Source organism: Crocuta crocuta, unplaced genomic scaffold (assembly GCF_008692635.1).
Source record: "Crocuta crocuta isolate KB4526 unplaced genomic scaffold, BGI_CrCroc_1.0 scaffold149, whole genome shotgun sequence".
Lineage (NCBI taxonomy): Eukaryota > Metazoa > Chordata > Mammalia > Carnivora > Hyaenidae > Crocuta > Crocuta crocuta.
In genome coordinates, this window is record NW_027551561.1 from 1,463,761 (window position 1) to 1,480,647 (window position 16,887).

The window sequence follows — 16,887 nt, forward strand, 5'->3', positions numbered from 1 at the left end:
GGCAAGGAATGAAGATTGCTAAGATGCCAGAAAGCTCTGGAGCTTTTTTCCTAACCCGTGGGGGATACTGTGCTGTGGGGGAAAGGGCCAAGGTTCAGGTGAAACTAGGAGCACCTTTCTCTAGGACTTGAAACTGTTTTGTGTCTTTTAAGAAGGATTCCCTTCCCTGTGGCTTTCCAGAAGCTATTTATTAATCCAGCCTGGAGCTATTCCTCACCCCCACCCCCAGTGTACCACAAGGAGTTTGTTTGTTTGGGGGGTGGGGGTTGAGGATGGATAAAAGATACTTTGCTGACCACGAATTGTTCGACATGGCTCTAAGGCCCATGTGCCTGGTTTCTCTCTCTAGCACCAAGTCTGAATTTGCTTTTTATTTTCTGAGGACTTGAGCTGTGGTTTGTTCATGTTGCCAAAGGAGCTCCAGGCATGCACCACTGTTTGGGATCCAGTGGCCACATTTGGCAAGCAGTGGTTTGAATGACCTCTCTTTAGGAGCCCTAGGTCACTGGCTGGATTTCTACCTCCCTACATTACAGGCTCTTCCTGTATTGGGAGTGGCAGTTGGCCAGGGCATTATATTTCCACTGGCCTGAAAACATACAGACCCTGATGAGCACAGGCTTGTGAGAGGGAGGAGGACAGCAACACAGGAAAGACTGAAACACATCATTGGGGCCCTTGGTCTAGGGATTCTTCAAGGGGAAGGTTGGGGTCCTTAGGTGGAGCAGTTAGTGCAGTAGTACCTAAAAAACAGCAGCAGAGCTGTGTCTGGTTTCCTGAAGCGAAGCCTCGAGTGAAGACTCTCTAGATTCATGAACCTCTTTTTATAGAATAGTTTTCATACCAGAGAGTTTGGGGAATATGTAGGTTTTAGAGCTTAAAGGAAATTTGTTCACTGTTCACAAAAACCGATTGTTTCACAGAGAAACTTTGATTTCAGCTTGAATCCACTTACTGCCAGAGGTTAGGAAATAGCATACCAAAGCGTAATAACTCAGAGCGACTTAACCAGAGGTTGAGTTGTTTCCATTCCTGATCAATTCCTTCTCTTAAATGTGTCACCACCTTAGGATACCTGGAAGGTTCGTGAAAGAAAACGTCCTAGGCATTAGTTGTCTGCCTTCACAGGGACACCGTGGGATGGGGAGAGGGGTAGATTTTGTGTGTGAGAGCGTGCGTGCACACGCGTGTGTGTATATACGCCAACTGCTCTTGGGCATGTGCCTCCTGAATGAGCTGGCTGTATTTATAGGATGGAAACTTTCCCTGCGGTGGCCGAGAAAGTCCTCAAGGAGTTCCAGGTGTTGTTGCAGCATAGTCCCTCTCCGATTGGAAGTACCCGCATGCTGCAGCTTATGACCATCAACATGTTTGCGGTACACAACTCTCAGTTGAAAGGTAAGGAATGGCTCGTTTCTTTATCTACGCAGGTAAAGATTAATCTAGCCATCTCGTTTCTTTTTTTTAATTTTTTTTAATGTTTTATTTATTTCTAGGAGAGAGAGAGAGAGAGACAGCGTGAGCAGGGGAGGGTCAGAGAGAGAGGGAGTCACAGACTGAAACAGGCTCCAGGCTCTGAGCTGGCAGTCAGCACAGAGCCCGACGCGGGGCTCGAACCCACGAACTGCGAGATCATGACCTAAGTGACAGTCAGACGCTTAACCGACTAAGCCACCCAGGTGCCCCAACCATCTCGTTTCTTTACTATGCTACCATACCACTCCATTTGGCTGATAAACACACACACACGCGCACACACACACACACACACACACACACACACACGCTTCCCTCTCATTGTTTCTCAGATTTTCAGTTTACTCTTTGAAATCTGTATGACTCTCTGGTGCTTGGGTGGGATGAAAGGAGGGAGTCATGGGTATGGAGCTTAATTTGCAAACCCAGAGATGCTGTTGCACATCTGGCCATGCTGAAGGCAGCAGCAAGGCCTCTTGGAGGCTGCAGACCCACAGCCTCTCCCAGGGGAGAGGCATTGCTGAAATGTTTCATTGCAGAGACCATACGCTTGGCAGGGATTGGGAATAGCTGTTTCTGGACTCATGTACCCTGTTTGTTCGATATGGAAAAGTCTAGTTCCCTATGGGCTATCCCTTGTGGGAGCCTGCCAGGGAGTACGAACAGTGAATTGATGAGCTTTGGTGACTCAAGCTGGAAGCACAAAAATCACCAGGCCCGAGATTTGGCTATCATACTGGTGTGCATTCTGAAATGCTTTTCTGAACACTGGGGTTTTCTGACTGAGGTTTTTAACACTGGAGAGGGAGGGGCTGATTGGCAGGAGTTTTAAATGTTCTGAGGACCAGATCACTGTTGAAGGATGTTACCAGGATCCCTCCCCTCCACCCCACTTAGGTAAGGATGATGATGTGGTTTGACTTGACAAACTATGTAGCACGAGGGTGACACTGTTTTGTGTGTTTATTTGGTCCGTCTGCCAAAGAACCATTTCGGCGCATTGACAGAGACTGTTTGGTGTCAGGGCTGGAAGCTTGTTATCTGAAATGCCAAGAAGTGGGATTTGTCCCGTACAGACTCTGTTGTAAAACAGACCTGGCCTTTCTGGACAGAGTGTTGCTAGTTCTCTTGTTGCATCTCTTCTTAGCGCTTTCTCCCTCTGAGGTGGATTTGTTTCCCTTCCCATTTGTGTTTGGGGGTTATGCTTCAGCTCGCTGGTGTTGGAGGGGGTGGATTTCTTGCCTGATGAGTGTGTATGCCACACTTGCCCTCGAAACGTGGCTCCTCCTGGGACTCTCTGCAAGGTCCTCTGCTGCTCCGCCTGGCTTTTCAGTCTTAGAGGATTTTCTCATCTTGTGCTTCCTGCTACAACATTTAGAATTCCCAGCAGAAGTCGAGATGCAGAGGCTTAGGTGCCGTTTTGAGGCCGGCTTGTTATTCCTGAGAATACCTCTGAGGAAGCACGCGCTCCTGAGGGGGCAGCGGGAGTTTCCGGAAGGAGGAAATAAAGTTTGTGAAGTGCTGTCATGGTGAGGCTGTGAAGTCCAAAGGGGAGGGGGATTGATTCCTTTGCTGTTACTCCGCTGGTTCTGCCAGGTGGGAGGCTCACCAGACTCAGGAGATGCCTTCCTGTTTATTTTCCTGCCTGCCTCCAGCAGCCACACAGAATTCAGGGAGTTGCTTGTCACAGAACCGCAGCCTCTGCCAAGGTACGGTTCCGGCCTCAGGTGACCCGTGGTCTCAGGAGGTGTGAATGTAAAGGACCTGTAGTCCTCGCCTGTGAAGCATCTGTTGTCAGCAGCTTCTGCTCCATAAAAAGGAATGCCTTGGCCTTTTCATAGGCCACCAGTGAGTCCTTTTCTTGTAGCTGCTGTTACGTAAAGGTTAAGAAAATATGGGTGAAAGGAAGGTGAGATGGTGAGAACGGAGAAAGAAGAAAATAGGTGGTTCTCCCATCTGAGGCCAAGGTTCTTTTTTTTTTTTTTAGGACTCTTTTCCATCCGTGGTCGGTCATAATGAGGACCTGCTAGCCAAGAAGGACATGTCAAAGCCTGTGCTTGAGACCCTTCCCTTCTCCTCATTTCTGGCCTCGTCCTGACACTTACCTCCATGAGGCAGCTGGGGCCAAGGGGAGTAGGAGCTGAGGTGGTCAGAAGCTCCAAGAGCGTTTCAGGGAAAAACAGCCCGGGCCGCAGGATATAACACTCAACTAGGACAGAGCTCTGTGGACGTGCTGCCAAGTACCTGGTGTGCAGTTGAGGCGGCCGTCCAGACCCCATTGTGTGGGCTACCATTGGGAGAGGGGTGAGCAGAGCACTCAGCAGGGCTGGTTGGTGGGAAGATGCACTTTTCCATTTCCCAGCACATGAGTCATCTTCTCTGGGCCCCTGTGCTGTGCTTGCACGGACAGTGGCAAGAAGGGGGTGTTGTGGCTGAGTAGCAGCATCTGTGCCGGGGGTGGAGAGGGAAGGGGGTTGGGGACAGGGTAAAGATTTAAATCCTTCACTAATCAGCAGCAGTTTGAATCACATTTTTATGAGTAAGGAAGTGATAAATCAGCCCTGAGTGTTCAGCCCGCAAGTCCTGTCAGCTGGTGCCCTTCTAAAGGCTTCTCCCCAGGCCAGTCTGCTTGCTGTCAGAGTCACCACCCAGACGCCGAACCCTGACTGTCTGAAACCGGGAAGCAAGGGCCTAATGCTGCCTGGCCCTCCCAGGTGCTTGGGGTCGTGGCGATTTGGCAGTCACTGCGAGTTACAGAACATCTGGGCCATCATTTTTCTTTCCATTCCTTCTTGGACATGTCCTTCTGGGTGGGTGTTTGCATATGTCAGTTCCTGGATTCTGTGGAGAAGGAACATTCCAGCCTGAAGCAGAGGTGATCTGTGGCCCCCAAGGCAGTCGAGATCCTTTCAGTCTGGGCCTGGGCCTTCCTTGTAGATGTGGTACCTTAGGAGTATGATTTGAAGAGCAACAGGGATGTCGTTACTAAAAAGTATGTTCTTATTGATACCTCAAACTCGTTTTGTGTGTCTGTGTGTTCTATGACACCCTTGTGTTACTCTCCTCTTTTCAGAATACCAATAGTTGAGAGATAAAAATGATACTGTTACTCACTCTGTAGTGTGATTACTTTTTAAATGTGCTTTCCTTGTGGTCAAGAGAGACACAAAACTGTTTAAAAGCTTTGGATGCCTCCTAAGGAAAAATGGAGGAGAAAAACTTATCAAGTGTTGGGTTAAAGACCTCTTTCCCCTTTTCCTAGGCTATAGTTTTCCCTGGCACTCAGGAAGGCAGAGGATGGAGGTCAGGTTTGCCCTCTTCACACAGGGGAAAAGAAATTGAATTTTGCCACATCATTTAACCAACTGAACTTTCCGATGTCAGCAGTGATCTTAAAATTCAAGGGGTGCCTGGCTGGTTCAGTAGGTGGAGTGTGCAGCTCTTGATCTCAGGGCTGTGAGTTCGAGTCCCATGTTGGGTATAGAGATAACTTAAAAAATAAAATCTTAAAAAAAAAATGTATGGGTTGAGGGCCATTGGCGGGGGAGACTTTTATCTCCTCTCATATGGACCCTTTGCAAAAATTATGCCTCAGTGGAACTGCAGAGTCTAGAAGCCTGCACAGAGGTGACTGGGGACAAATGAATTTGAGGGATGCTTGGAGACTCTTCGCAAAGTGCCTACTATTTAGTAGCTTTTGTTGAATGCATGGATGAAGGCCACAGTTCTGGGCAAGGCAGCTCTCATTGAACAGTGTGTTCCTTACCTGGCCCATGTCCAGAATTGTCCTTTGGCGAGTGATGGGTGGTGGTGAGATAGGTGGTTCCCAGAGTGATGTCACAGTGGGTAATGTCTCTACAGCATTCCTGAGCCTGGAGGGAGAAATGGGGCCTTCGCCACGTGCCTCAGCCTTTAACACTTCCGTGGCCGTCTGATTGGCTGACGTGATGCTGGACAGTGAACTGTTGATCTAAACCACAAACACTCCAAGAATTTTAATTTTTTAAAAATTCTGTAATATACGGAAATAAACTAGAGTTTCTTGAAGAGGAATAATTGAAGCAGTGTTTGTGGTAGGGCATCACTGAAACCCATTGCATCCCCCATCTGTGCCCAATTTGCTCCAATCTGGCCTTCCCCCCCCCCTTGCCTTTTTTTTTTCCTACCCCTCTCGGTCTTTCTCTTTTTAAAAAAATATGTTTTATAATTCCTGGAATCAAAACCATCTCAGGCACACACTGTTTTATTTTACTGTATTATTGGATTATACTTCCTATAAATCATTGGATGTTATTCATTGGCCACCACTGGAATAACTTCCCTTTTCTGTGCCCTGGCCCCCTCTTTTTCCTCCTCCTTTTCCTCCTCCACCAGTTCATAGACTAGGCCTCCATTTCAGCCTTGCAGAAAAGCTCTGGTGGCAGCAAGAGGGCACCCAAGAGACACTTCTTGTATGTGCCGTCGGGGCTCCCTGCTTTTAGGGAGCATTTAGGGGCTGGGATTGAGGTAGGGCTGGACTGGCATTATCATTTATGCTTGCTCTTATGGTTTGTTAGGAATCCTGAATTGGAGGAGGAAGAGGGAGTGCTGCATGTTATCTCCAGAGGGATGGAGAGTCCCATCTGGGACCGATAGCAGCTAACCCAGATGTTGGGATGCTTGAGGTGGAGACCCCACACCTTCCTGCTGCTGTTGTGTATGCAGATTGAGTCTAGTCGAGAAGTTTGCTTCACAACCAAAGTTCCTTTGATCTCCAGCTACGTCCACCTTACAGATCTTGAGTATAGCAGTCTTCTCCTCTGTGGCGACTCACTTCTGTCTGAGTCTCTCACCAAAGCAAAATGTATGAAGTGACTAATCCTCTGCTTGTCAGAGCAGTTGTACAGGAAATCCTCCTTTCATAAGGGGTTAGGCTTGAGTTTAGCTGTATAAACTGTCCCTCTCATTCCTCCTTCTATATCTCTAGTGGTCGAAGCCCTGGGGCTTTTTCTCCTAAAGGATCCATAAGTAGATTTCTCCAGGTAGTCAGCACTGCCTGACCTTCACTTTCAGAACTGCTCGGTTTAGAGTAAATTAACAAAGAAAGAGCAGGCATGGCCAACAAATTTTTGTGAGAAATAGATTCAGAGGTCAGAAGAGGCTAGGCTTTCGAAGGCAGGCCAGAGGAGGACGCATCCTTCAGCTATGCCCTCTATCCCTCTGGGGGAGATATAACTATCAACAGGTTGCTTAGTATAGCCTTCTTCCCTCAGAATTCTCTGCAAAAACAGAAAAAGTTAAAGAAGTGAGTATATCAAGGGACTGCCCTATCTTTCTTGACTCTGATTTCCAGGGTCCTTGTTTTCAGAACAAATCTGTTACTTTAGGCTGGGGAAGGAGAAACAGTTATGAAAAGCTAAAGAAATAAAAAAAATTTAGTCATATCAACAAAAGTAAGCCCCTCACCCTGTCATTTGAAGAAGTGATTTCTGTGTTTGCCTCAACACGATGCTGTGGTTTGGTGTCCTTGGTCCTTTGGTTTGGAGTGCTGACGTGCAACATCCCATCAGTACCCAGGAGCTGAAATGGGCCAGATAGCTCATGTCTCTTGCCATTTTGCAGCTTCCCAATTTGATTTTCTTTTGCTCCATGAAGAACTTGCTCTGAAAAGGAAGACATTATTGACAGGAATGTTGGCAGCAGGACTCTCAGCTGCTTTTTCTGAGTTGTCTTTAAGCTTTTCCTGAGGAGAAAAATTCTAAATGTGTAGCTTACAGGGGGCTCAGGCCAGATAGGTACTGTGTGTTGAAGACACAGGGGAAGTAGGTATGTTCTGGGGATGGGGTCAGAGGGAGTAAGTTGTACTTTGTATCCTAACCAGTTAGATGGTGGTCTGAGAAAGAATCGTAGCCTTCAGAGGTAGTAGCTAATGACGGCCACTGTGTTAAGACTTGATGACATTTTATAGTTGCTGTGTATGTATTTACATTTGATTTTTCCTATCACCTGTTTGAGACAGGTGGGACAGATGTTTTGTATCTTATTTTATAGATGAAACATAGCAGAAAGGTTTAGTAACTTAATCAAGGTTGCACAGCTAGTAAATTACACACAGGCCATAAGTGTCCAGCCTTCTCTATCAGAAGACGCAAAAACTTCTCTGGACTTACTTGAGACAGTTAAACAATGCAAGCATCCCCCCCTCGACCTCTCCAAAATCTGAGCAGCTGCTGTTCTTTGTTGCAAAATGTGATCCTGGAGTCTGATTTGAGACTGAAGAAGAACAAGTAGAGATGAAGGAGTTGGGGGGTCAGAATTCTCCTAGACTGCTTGAGCCTCTAGTGGGACCACAGGTAATAAGCTGGCAGAAGGATATGGTTTAGAGATAACAAAATTGTTGGGGTTCTAGATTTACTGTTCTCATGGGTAAGGGGGAATCTCCCTCTCACAGTGGAAAGCATTTAAAAAAATTTTTTTTAATGTTTATTTTTGAGAGAGAGAGAGAGAGAGTCAGAGTGTGAGCAGGGGAGGTGCAGAGAGAGAGGGAGACACAGAATCAGAAGCAGGCTCCAGGCTCTGTGCTGACAGATGTGGGGCTCGAACTCACAAACCGTAAGATCATGACCTGAGCCAAAGATGGACACTCAAACCACTGAACCACCCAGGTGCTCCTGGAAAACATTGTTAATGACTAGTTGGTAAAAGTAATTTTCAGTCTTTCTCTTGGGAAATGTAGTGTCTGTGTGTCTGTCTCTTTTAAAGGACTTTTTAGGAGCAACATTTCTTATTGTCACAGTCTTTTCTAATATCCTTCTTGCTTTTAAAATAGAAGCTTTTCAGGGTGCCTGGGTGGCTCGCTCAGTTAAGCAATCAATTCCTGGTATGGCTCAGATCATGATCTCATGGTTCGTGATTTTGAGCCCCATGTCAGGCTCTGCACTGACAGTGTGGAGCCTGCTTGGGAGTTTTTCTCTCACCCTTTCTCTCTGCCCCTCCTGCGTTCTCTCTCTCAAAATAAATAAAACTTTAAAAAAATTAAAATGTTAAAAAGAGGCTTTCCACATGCCATTCTTTTTTTTTTTTTTAAGTTTTTTAATGTTTGTTTATTTCAGAGAGAGACAGAGTGTGACCGGGGAGGGGCAGAGAAAGAGGGAGACACAGAATCTGAAGCAGGCTCTAGGCTCCAGGCTCTGAGCTTTCAGCACAAGGCCCAGTGTGGAGCTGAAACTCACAAACCCTAAGTTCATGACCTGAGCAGAAGTCAGACACTCAGCCGACTAAGGAGCCCCTCGCATGCCATCCTTAGAAGAGACTGTGAATCTTATTTTTGGCCTATATCACTCATGCAGAAAAGAGGATGACAGAGTAAATCATTTGAAAGGACGATAAAGTGAATACTCATGGAACCCCCACCTAGGTTAAGAAATAAAATCTTGTTAGCACCTCAGAAGCTCCTTGTTGTGTTTTGTGCACGTGGTAGTTCTTGCTCACCCTTCCGGGTATTTGTCATCCTGACCTGTGGAGTTCATCCCCTTACTCTTTTTCCTAGTGTTGTTATAAGTACGTCTTCTTAAACAAAACATAGTTTGGTTTTGCTTGCATATAAATGGAATTATGCATAATCATATTATTTACATTCTTTTTTCTCTGGCTTATTTTGTTCCATGTAATGTTTGTGAGTTCTGTCCATATTGGTGTGTGTGGTTGTAGTTTATCCATTTTCATTCCTATAATACTATATTTTATTCATTTATTACGGTTTACCCATTCTTATGTTTAAGGGCATTTGAGTTGTTTTCTCTTTGGGGTTGTTATGAACACTGAGTCCACTGACAGTTATTGTAATTATTAGAGTATTTGGATTTTTATATACTGTATCATTCATTCATTCATTCATTCATTTAGAGAGCACGCGACCAGGGTAGGGGCACAGTGTGAGAGGAAGGAGAGAATTCCAAGCAGGGTCTGCACTTTCAGTCTAGAGCTGGACGCGGGGCTTGAATTCACAAACTGTGAGATCATGACCTGAGCCGAAACCAAGTCAGATGCCCAACTGACTGAGCCACTCAGGCGTCCCTATACTGTCTTATTATTTAAAAATAAGCTTTTACTGGGGCATCTGGATGGCTCAGTCAGTTAAGCATCCGACTTCGGCTCAGGTCATGATCTCACGGTTCATAGGTTCAAGCCCCACGTCAGACTCTGTGCTGACGGCTAGCTCAGAGCCTGGAGTCTGTTTCAGATTCTGTGTCCCCCTCTCTCTCTGATCCTCCCCTGTTCACGCTGTCTCTCTCTCTCTCAGAAATAAATAAAAACATTAAAAAAAAAAAAAGGTTTTACTGAGGTAAAGTATTTACACAATAAAATGAACCCATTTTAAGAGTGCAAAGAATGCATTTCAATGAATTTGATCAATTTATATACCTGGATAACAATCAAAATACAGAACATTCTATCATCCCAAAAAGTTTTTTTTGTGTGCCCGTGCCAGTTGACCTCCATTCCTACCCCTGGCCCCAGGCAAACCACCGATCGCTTTCTGTCACCATAACACTGAATGTGTCTTTTCTGGAGTTTCGTATAAATGGAATCATTACTCACTTTCATGTGTCTGAGATTTATTCATGTTGTTTGTATGCATCAGTACTGCATTCCCTTGTACTACTGAATAGTATTCTACTGTGAGGGTATAATGCTGTTTTGTTTATCTAGTTACCTGTTGATAAATGTTTGGGTTGTTTCTACTGTTGGGCTATTATGAACAAAATTGCCGCCAGTGTTTGTCTGAAAGCCTTTTTGTAAACATATATTTTAATCTCTTGGGTAAATATCCAGGAGTAGATGTTCTGGGTCATACAGTAAAGTATATGTTTAACTTCATAAGAAACTGCTAAATTGTTTTCCAAAGTAGTTGAACCGTTTTACACTCCTTGCAGCACGGTGTAGGAGTTCCAATTTCTTTGCATCCTTGCCAGCATTTGGTATTGTCAGTCTTCTTTACTTTAGTGGTTCTGGTGGGTACGCGGAGCCATTTCATTTTGGTTTTAATTTCATTTTGTGTTTCCTTAATGACTGAGGATGATGAGTGACTTTTCATTTGTGTGTTTACTATTTGTATATCTTCTTTGGTAAGTATCTACATAAATCTTTTGCCCATTGAAAAATCAAGTTGTGTGCCTTTATTATTAAGTTTCAAGATTTCTCTCTATGATCTGAATATAAGCCCCTTATCAGATATCTATTTTGCAGATATTTTCCCCTAATGCTTTCCCATTCTTCTACCCGTTTTGTTCCCTTTCTTTCTTCTTTCTTACTTTCTTTTGGATTTTTCCCCCCACTCTTTCTTCCCCTTTCCCTACTAGTTTCCTTTTCATTTATTAGTGGTTACCCTAGGAATGAGAGCATGTATACTTACTTGCCAAAGTCAGGTTATTCAGCACTTTCACTCTCTTCTGAAATAATACAGGGACCATGGAATTCTTAAATTCTATATTGTATCTCTCCAGTTTATAGGCTGCTTTGTCATGTATTTCAATTGTCTTTTTCCTTTCAAACCCTAAAAGACAAATTATTGTTGTTGTTGTTGTAGTTATGTTGTTGGTAAATGCTTGTTGAGACCCACTCATGTTTAGTACTTTCTTTTCATTCTTTTTTGCATTTCATAATCTCCACCTGGGATCATTTTCTTTCTGCGTCAAGTATATTCTTTAGAATGAATTTAGTGAAATTCTTTTCATGTCAGATTTTTTCAGTTTTTATTTGTCTAAAGGCTTTATTTTCCTTATTCCTTTTTTAAAAAAATTATTAACTTAAAAAATTTTTTTAGTTTATTTATTTTGAGAGAGAGAGAGAGAGCGCGCGCGAGCGTGGGTGCGGTAGGGGCAGAGAGAGGGAAAGAGAATTCCAGGCAGGCTCCTCGCTGACACAGTGCAGAGCCCAGCATGGGGTTGGAACTCAGGAATGGTGAGATCATGACCAGAGCTAAAATTAAGAGTTGGATGCTAAACCGACTGAGCCACCTAGGCACCCCTATTTTCCTTATTCCTAAAGTATCTATATTCACTGGTAATAGGATTCTGGGTTAACAGCTATTGTCCTTCAGTCCCCATTTAAGATAATTTATTGTCTCTGGGCTTTCACCGTTGCTGATTAAAAGCCAACCATCAGTCAAGTTGTTTCTTTCTTTTTTTTTTTTAATTTTATTTATTTCTAGGAGACAGAGAGAGACAGCGTGAGCAGGGGAGGGTCAGAGAGAGAGGGAGTGACAGACTCTGAAACAGGCTCCAGGCTCTGAGCTGGCAGTCAGCACAGAGCCCAACGCGGGGCTCGAACCCACGAACCACGAGATCATGACCTAAGTGAAAGTCGGATGCTTAACCGACTAAGCCACCCAGGCGCCCCAAGTTGTTTCTCTTTTAAAAATAATCTTTTTGGTTGCTTTCCAGGTCTTTTAAAAATTAAAAAAAATTTTTTTTAACTCTTTGATGTTTTGCAGTTTTAATGATTTGTCTAAGCTTGGATTTATTTTTTTATTCTTTCTGCTAGAGATTTGTTGGACTTCAGGTATCTGTGAGTTGATTTCAGCAGTTTTGGAAAATTCTTAGCTGCTTTTTAAAAATATTACATCTGCCCATGCTTTATCTTCTCCTTTTGTGACTCTAGTTAGTCAGAAGTTAGACCTTACTCTATGTCTTTAATGTCTCTTAAACCTCTTTCACTTTTATGACTTTGTGTTGTGCTCTGCCTTCCAGATAATTTCCTTAACTCTTGTCTTTTAGTTCACTGAATCTTTCCTTAGCTATATCTAAGCTGCTAAATATGGCCTGCTGAGTTTTTTTTTTTTACTTCACTTAGATGTTTTTATTTCCAGATATATTTTGTTCAAATCTGCTTTGTTTTTTTGTAGTTTCTTGTTCCCTGAACGTATTTGTGAGCTTGTCTTTTATGTCTTCAAAATATTATAAACGTGTTTATTTAAGACTCTATGAATAAGGGGTCCTTTTAGGTAAGCTAAGCTCTTATTTCTGCTGATTGTCATTCGTGTGCCTTGTTTCCTGTGCAATTAAAATTTTTTTTCTTATTTTCTTTGGAATTTCATTAGTGGGAGTGTTTGGAGTTCTGGGTTGAAAACTGGAAAAAGGACTCGAGTTTGCTTTTGCCCACAGCCTGGTGTGGGCAATTGAAAATAATCACTCTAAATTAAAATATCTGCTTGAGGGTTTATAGACCAGTCAGGTAATTTGAATTCAGGCTGCACACTACTGTGAGGGCTAGTGCATGGTCTGTATTTTCAGTGCAATGTTTTTCCTCTTCTAGTTAACCCTAGGGTTTGACGTAGTCACTTTTACAACTGTCTTATCAAGGTGCCGTGGGTTCTTCTTTTTTTTTTTTTAAATATTTGTTTATTTTTGAGAGAGAGAAAGATGCAGAGCACAATCACGGGAGGGGCAGAGAGAGAGAGGGAGACACAGAATCTGGAGCAGGCTCCAGGCTCAGAGCTGTCAGTACAGAGCCCGATGAGGGGCTCAAACTCATGAACCATGAGATCATGACCTGAGCCGAAGTCAGACACCCAATTGACTGAGCCACCCAGGCGCCCCATGGGGCCAAAGGTTATTTCTGATTCACCCTCATACCTTGGATGTAGTGCTGTAGGATCCCAGCTTAATCGCAGAGATTTTGGGCATCCTCTTAAGTTAGCTGTACCCATGAAGCTTTGGAAACCAAAGCTCAAGTTCCTCAGGTAGCAAATGGTCTTAGGGTGAAGTCTGGCTTTATTGCATGCACACTTTTATCTCTAGTTTCCCATCTTTACTCCATCTCTGACCAAAAGATTCCTTTTTAATTTCCTAACTCATGTATGTTTTCTAAAAAGATTTTTAGAATACTTTTTCCAGGATAATTAGTTATTTCCTTGGGAGAATAGATTGAGGTACCTAATCTGCTGGGTATGTTACTAGAGAAAATACTGTGACTCCTTTTTTCTTTTTACCTTCAGGCTTAAGCATTTGTTTAGCTCTGCCTGGAGCAGTGTGACGGGGCACCCATATTCAGGGTAGCAAGGCCATGTGGGCTGGTTTTCAAAGTAGCTCTTTTTCTTTTTCTTTTTCTTTTTTTTAATGTTTTATTTATTTCTGAGAGAGGGAGAGACAACGTGAGCAGGGGAGGGTCAGAGAGAGGGAGACACAGAATCTGAAGCAGGCTCCAGGCTCTGAGCTAACTGTCAGCACAGAGCCCGACATGGGGCTCGAACCCACGGACCGTGAGATCATGACCTGAGCCGAAGTCGGACGCTTAACCAACTGAGCCACACAGGCACCCCCGAGTAGCTCTTTTTCTAGCTACTACAGTCTAACTTTATGGCAGATGGTATTACTGGGTTCACATTTTAAAATATTTCCAAGAGGTGTTCAAGGTGTAGACTACTTAGAAGACTACTTGGTGGGGAAGGAAGGTAAAGGGAGGCTTGCAGCTGAAAAGATAGAAACCATTTATTACCAAAAGGATCTGAGCTAGAGATCTGGAAAAGAGTGCTCTCTAGTTTCAGCCACATTACATTACATATCTGCTGAACCCTTGTCGGCCCATAAAATCTTTTCCATTAGTCAGGGTGCTCTGTGCTTTTGTTCTTGACTTCTGCTGTTCTTAGAGCTGTTTAGTTGGCTTGTTATGTCTCAGTTTAGAAGTCAGATTGTCACATATTTAGAAATTTATTTACTGTAATTGCAGTTTTCTGGCTTCATTAGGCCCCTGTTCAGATGCAGGACTCCCATCTTGAAGCTTATTTCAGAAAATGCCCCTGTGATCCCTTGCCCCAAGTGCCAACAGCAGATGCATCAGTTGACACGCGGTAGGGAATTTCCAACTGCTGGGCAGGTTTCTGAAATCCAGACACGTGCTGTTCACACTTTGGCTTGTGAAGCAAGGATCAGTGGTTGGAGAGGGGAGGGGCTGGCAGGGGACTGGAGGGAGAAAGATCTTACGATGCCTGCCCAAGGCTTACGGCTGTGTCAGCTTTCTTCATCCCTTCTCCAGCTGGCGTTGGCAGGGTAGAATAAATCGCTGTAGAGTGGTTATGAGCCGAACTCACTGGGGGCTTCTTTGAGGCACACCTGTGACGTCATCCTGTTATCACTGCTTGTTTTGCATAACCTCTTTTCACCTCTCCCTTGAGAAAGGGTGATGCCCAGAACTCGTGTCAGGGCAATGAGTAGAGAGAAATGTTTGGTAATCATTTTGAGATGCCTGCTAAGGACACAATTGCAGGCCATTGACACATTCAAGATTCCACATTGGAAGAGAAAATCCTCTTTGTAAACATGGCCTGCATACCCCATAAACTTCTTTTTAAACATGAAAAGAAAGACAATCCAGAAAGACTTGAAACTCCTAAGTGGTCTCTCTTGATCCCCCTCTAAATACACACACACACACACACACACACACACACACACACACACACACACACACACACTGCTCTGTATACAGCAGTGATTCTTTTGAAAACATCAGATCATGTCACTCTGTTCAGAATCTACCACTGGCTTCCCATTTCAGTCAGAGCAAAGCCATAGTCTTTACAGGAGAACTCCCCTTCTCCCCACCCTCCCACGTCGCCTCTCTCTGACCTCATTTGCTGCTACTGTTCTCCCCCTGGCTTGCTTATTTTGCCACCTTGGCCTTCCTGCAGGTCCTCTGGTAAGCCAGGGATTCTCCCACCTTTGAACCTTTGCATTAGCAGTTTGCTCTACTTAAATGCTCTGCTGCCAGCTGTCTGCATGGCAGACGCCTCCCCTCCCGGGAGTCTGCTGCAGTGACATCTCCGTGAGGCCTGCCACATCACCCTAGCAACAGTGCTGCACACCCTCCCTGCACCCCTTGATTGCCTCTATGTCCTGCTCGATTTTCTTTTTTCACAACTTGTATTCTCAATACTAGGTAACTCATTTTGGGGGCATGCATTTATTAATCATTTTCTCCTACTGCTCCTCCTCAAGAACATAAACTCCCTGCAGTTAGAGATCCTTGCCCTGTTTTATTCGCTGATGTATTATGTGTCTCTAGAACCATGCCTAGTGTCCTCTACGTTCTCAATAAATGTGTTCAACAAGTCAGTCTGGACAGTGCAGATTGAAAGGCAAGGCCTGGGGCATCTGTTATCTGGGGTCATCGTTGATAATCTTACAGTCTTCCTTTTTTTCTACCTTTTCCCTTGTGTTTCCTGACATCTCAGAAAACGTAATTTCCAAATATTTTGTAACCTGACATTAAATGAGAATACATTAAATGTGTTTTGGTATTTACTGTTAATACTGGAATTTATGTCTTTGGGGGCTCTGGAAACCAAATTTCTTGGGGAGCAGCGTTAAGTTCTATCCTTTGACATCTCCTAAATCTTCCATCATTTATTTTCTTTCCTTTCTTCCTGCACATAACATTCTTTTAGTTCTCCTTTACTCATTTACTGTACTTTTACTTTCACTTAACTACAGTAGTTTTGTCCTCTTTATGTAAACTAATATTTAAATTAATTTTTTTATTTTGAGAGAGAGAGAGGGAGAGAGAGGCGGGGAGGGACAGAGAGAGAGAGGGAGAGAGAATCCCAAGCGGGCAAATTTTTCTAAACATAGTTGAAAAAATACTGAATATAAAAAAGATGTTTGATTCTACTGTTTTCACTTAGAGATATTCAAAGTTATAAAATTCTTTATAATCATGTTTAATGGCCAAATAATATTCTCTTATGAATGTGTTAAAATTCACTTAATCCTTATCTTGTTTTGGGGCATTTTTTCTCACTTTTCTAGTATTGTGAATAATGCTGTAATTAACATCTTTGTACGTAAAACCTTTGTCTGCATTTCATACTGTTTTATTAGAATATATTTTTAGAAGTTTAGATTTTGGGTTAAAGAGTTTGAAGTCTTTTAGTGCTTTTGATACATGACGCTGGATTACTTTTTAAGAAGCTATGCCAGCTTCCACTCTTTAGCAGCAGTGTTTAACAATGCCCAGCTACCACCTCTTGCTGGCATTATAGTGTTTTTAATGTTTTATAGTCCTTGGCACAATGTAAACATTCATATATTTGTTGAGTAAACAATAGAACAAAACCCATCTCTTTTTTTTTTCAATAGACTTTGGTTTTTAGAGAAGTTTTACGTTCATAGCAAAATTGATCAGAAAGACTAGAGAATTCCCATATATCTCCTGCCCCCAAAACATGCACCATCTCCCTGACTATCAACATTGGGAACCAGAGTGGCATATTTGTTACAGTTGATGAACCTATATTGATACATCATTGTCACCTGTAGCCCATAGTTTACATTAAGGGTCTACTTTTGATCTTGTACATTCTTTGGGTTTTGACAAATGTGTACTGACATGTATTCACCATTATAGTATCATGCAGAGTAAGTTCATTGCCCT

At 43.4% G+C, this 16,887-nt stretch overlaps 1 protein-coding gene across 1 annotated transcript in view; it reads left to right on the forward strand.

Annotated features, from left to right (window-relative positions):
• SMG6 (SMG6 nonsense mediated mRNA decay factor) overlaps window positions 1–16,887 on the forward strand; it is a 223,765-nt gene that overhangs the window by 53,784 nt on the left and 153,094 nt on the right. Inside the window, exon 9 of the mRNA XM_077749661.1 lies at window positions 1,253–1,398. Coding sequence (XP_077605787.1) covers window positions 1,253–1,398 — 146 coding nt within the window. The remainder of the gene's footprint in view (window positions 1–1,252; window positions 1,399–16,887) is intronic.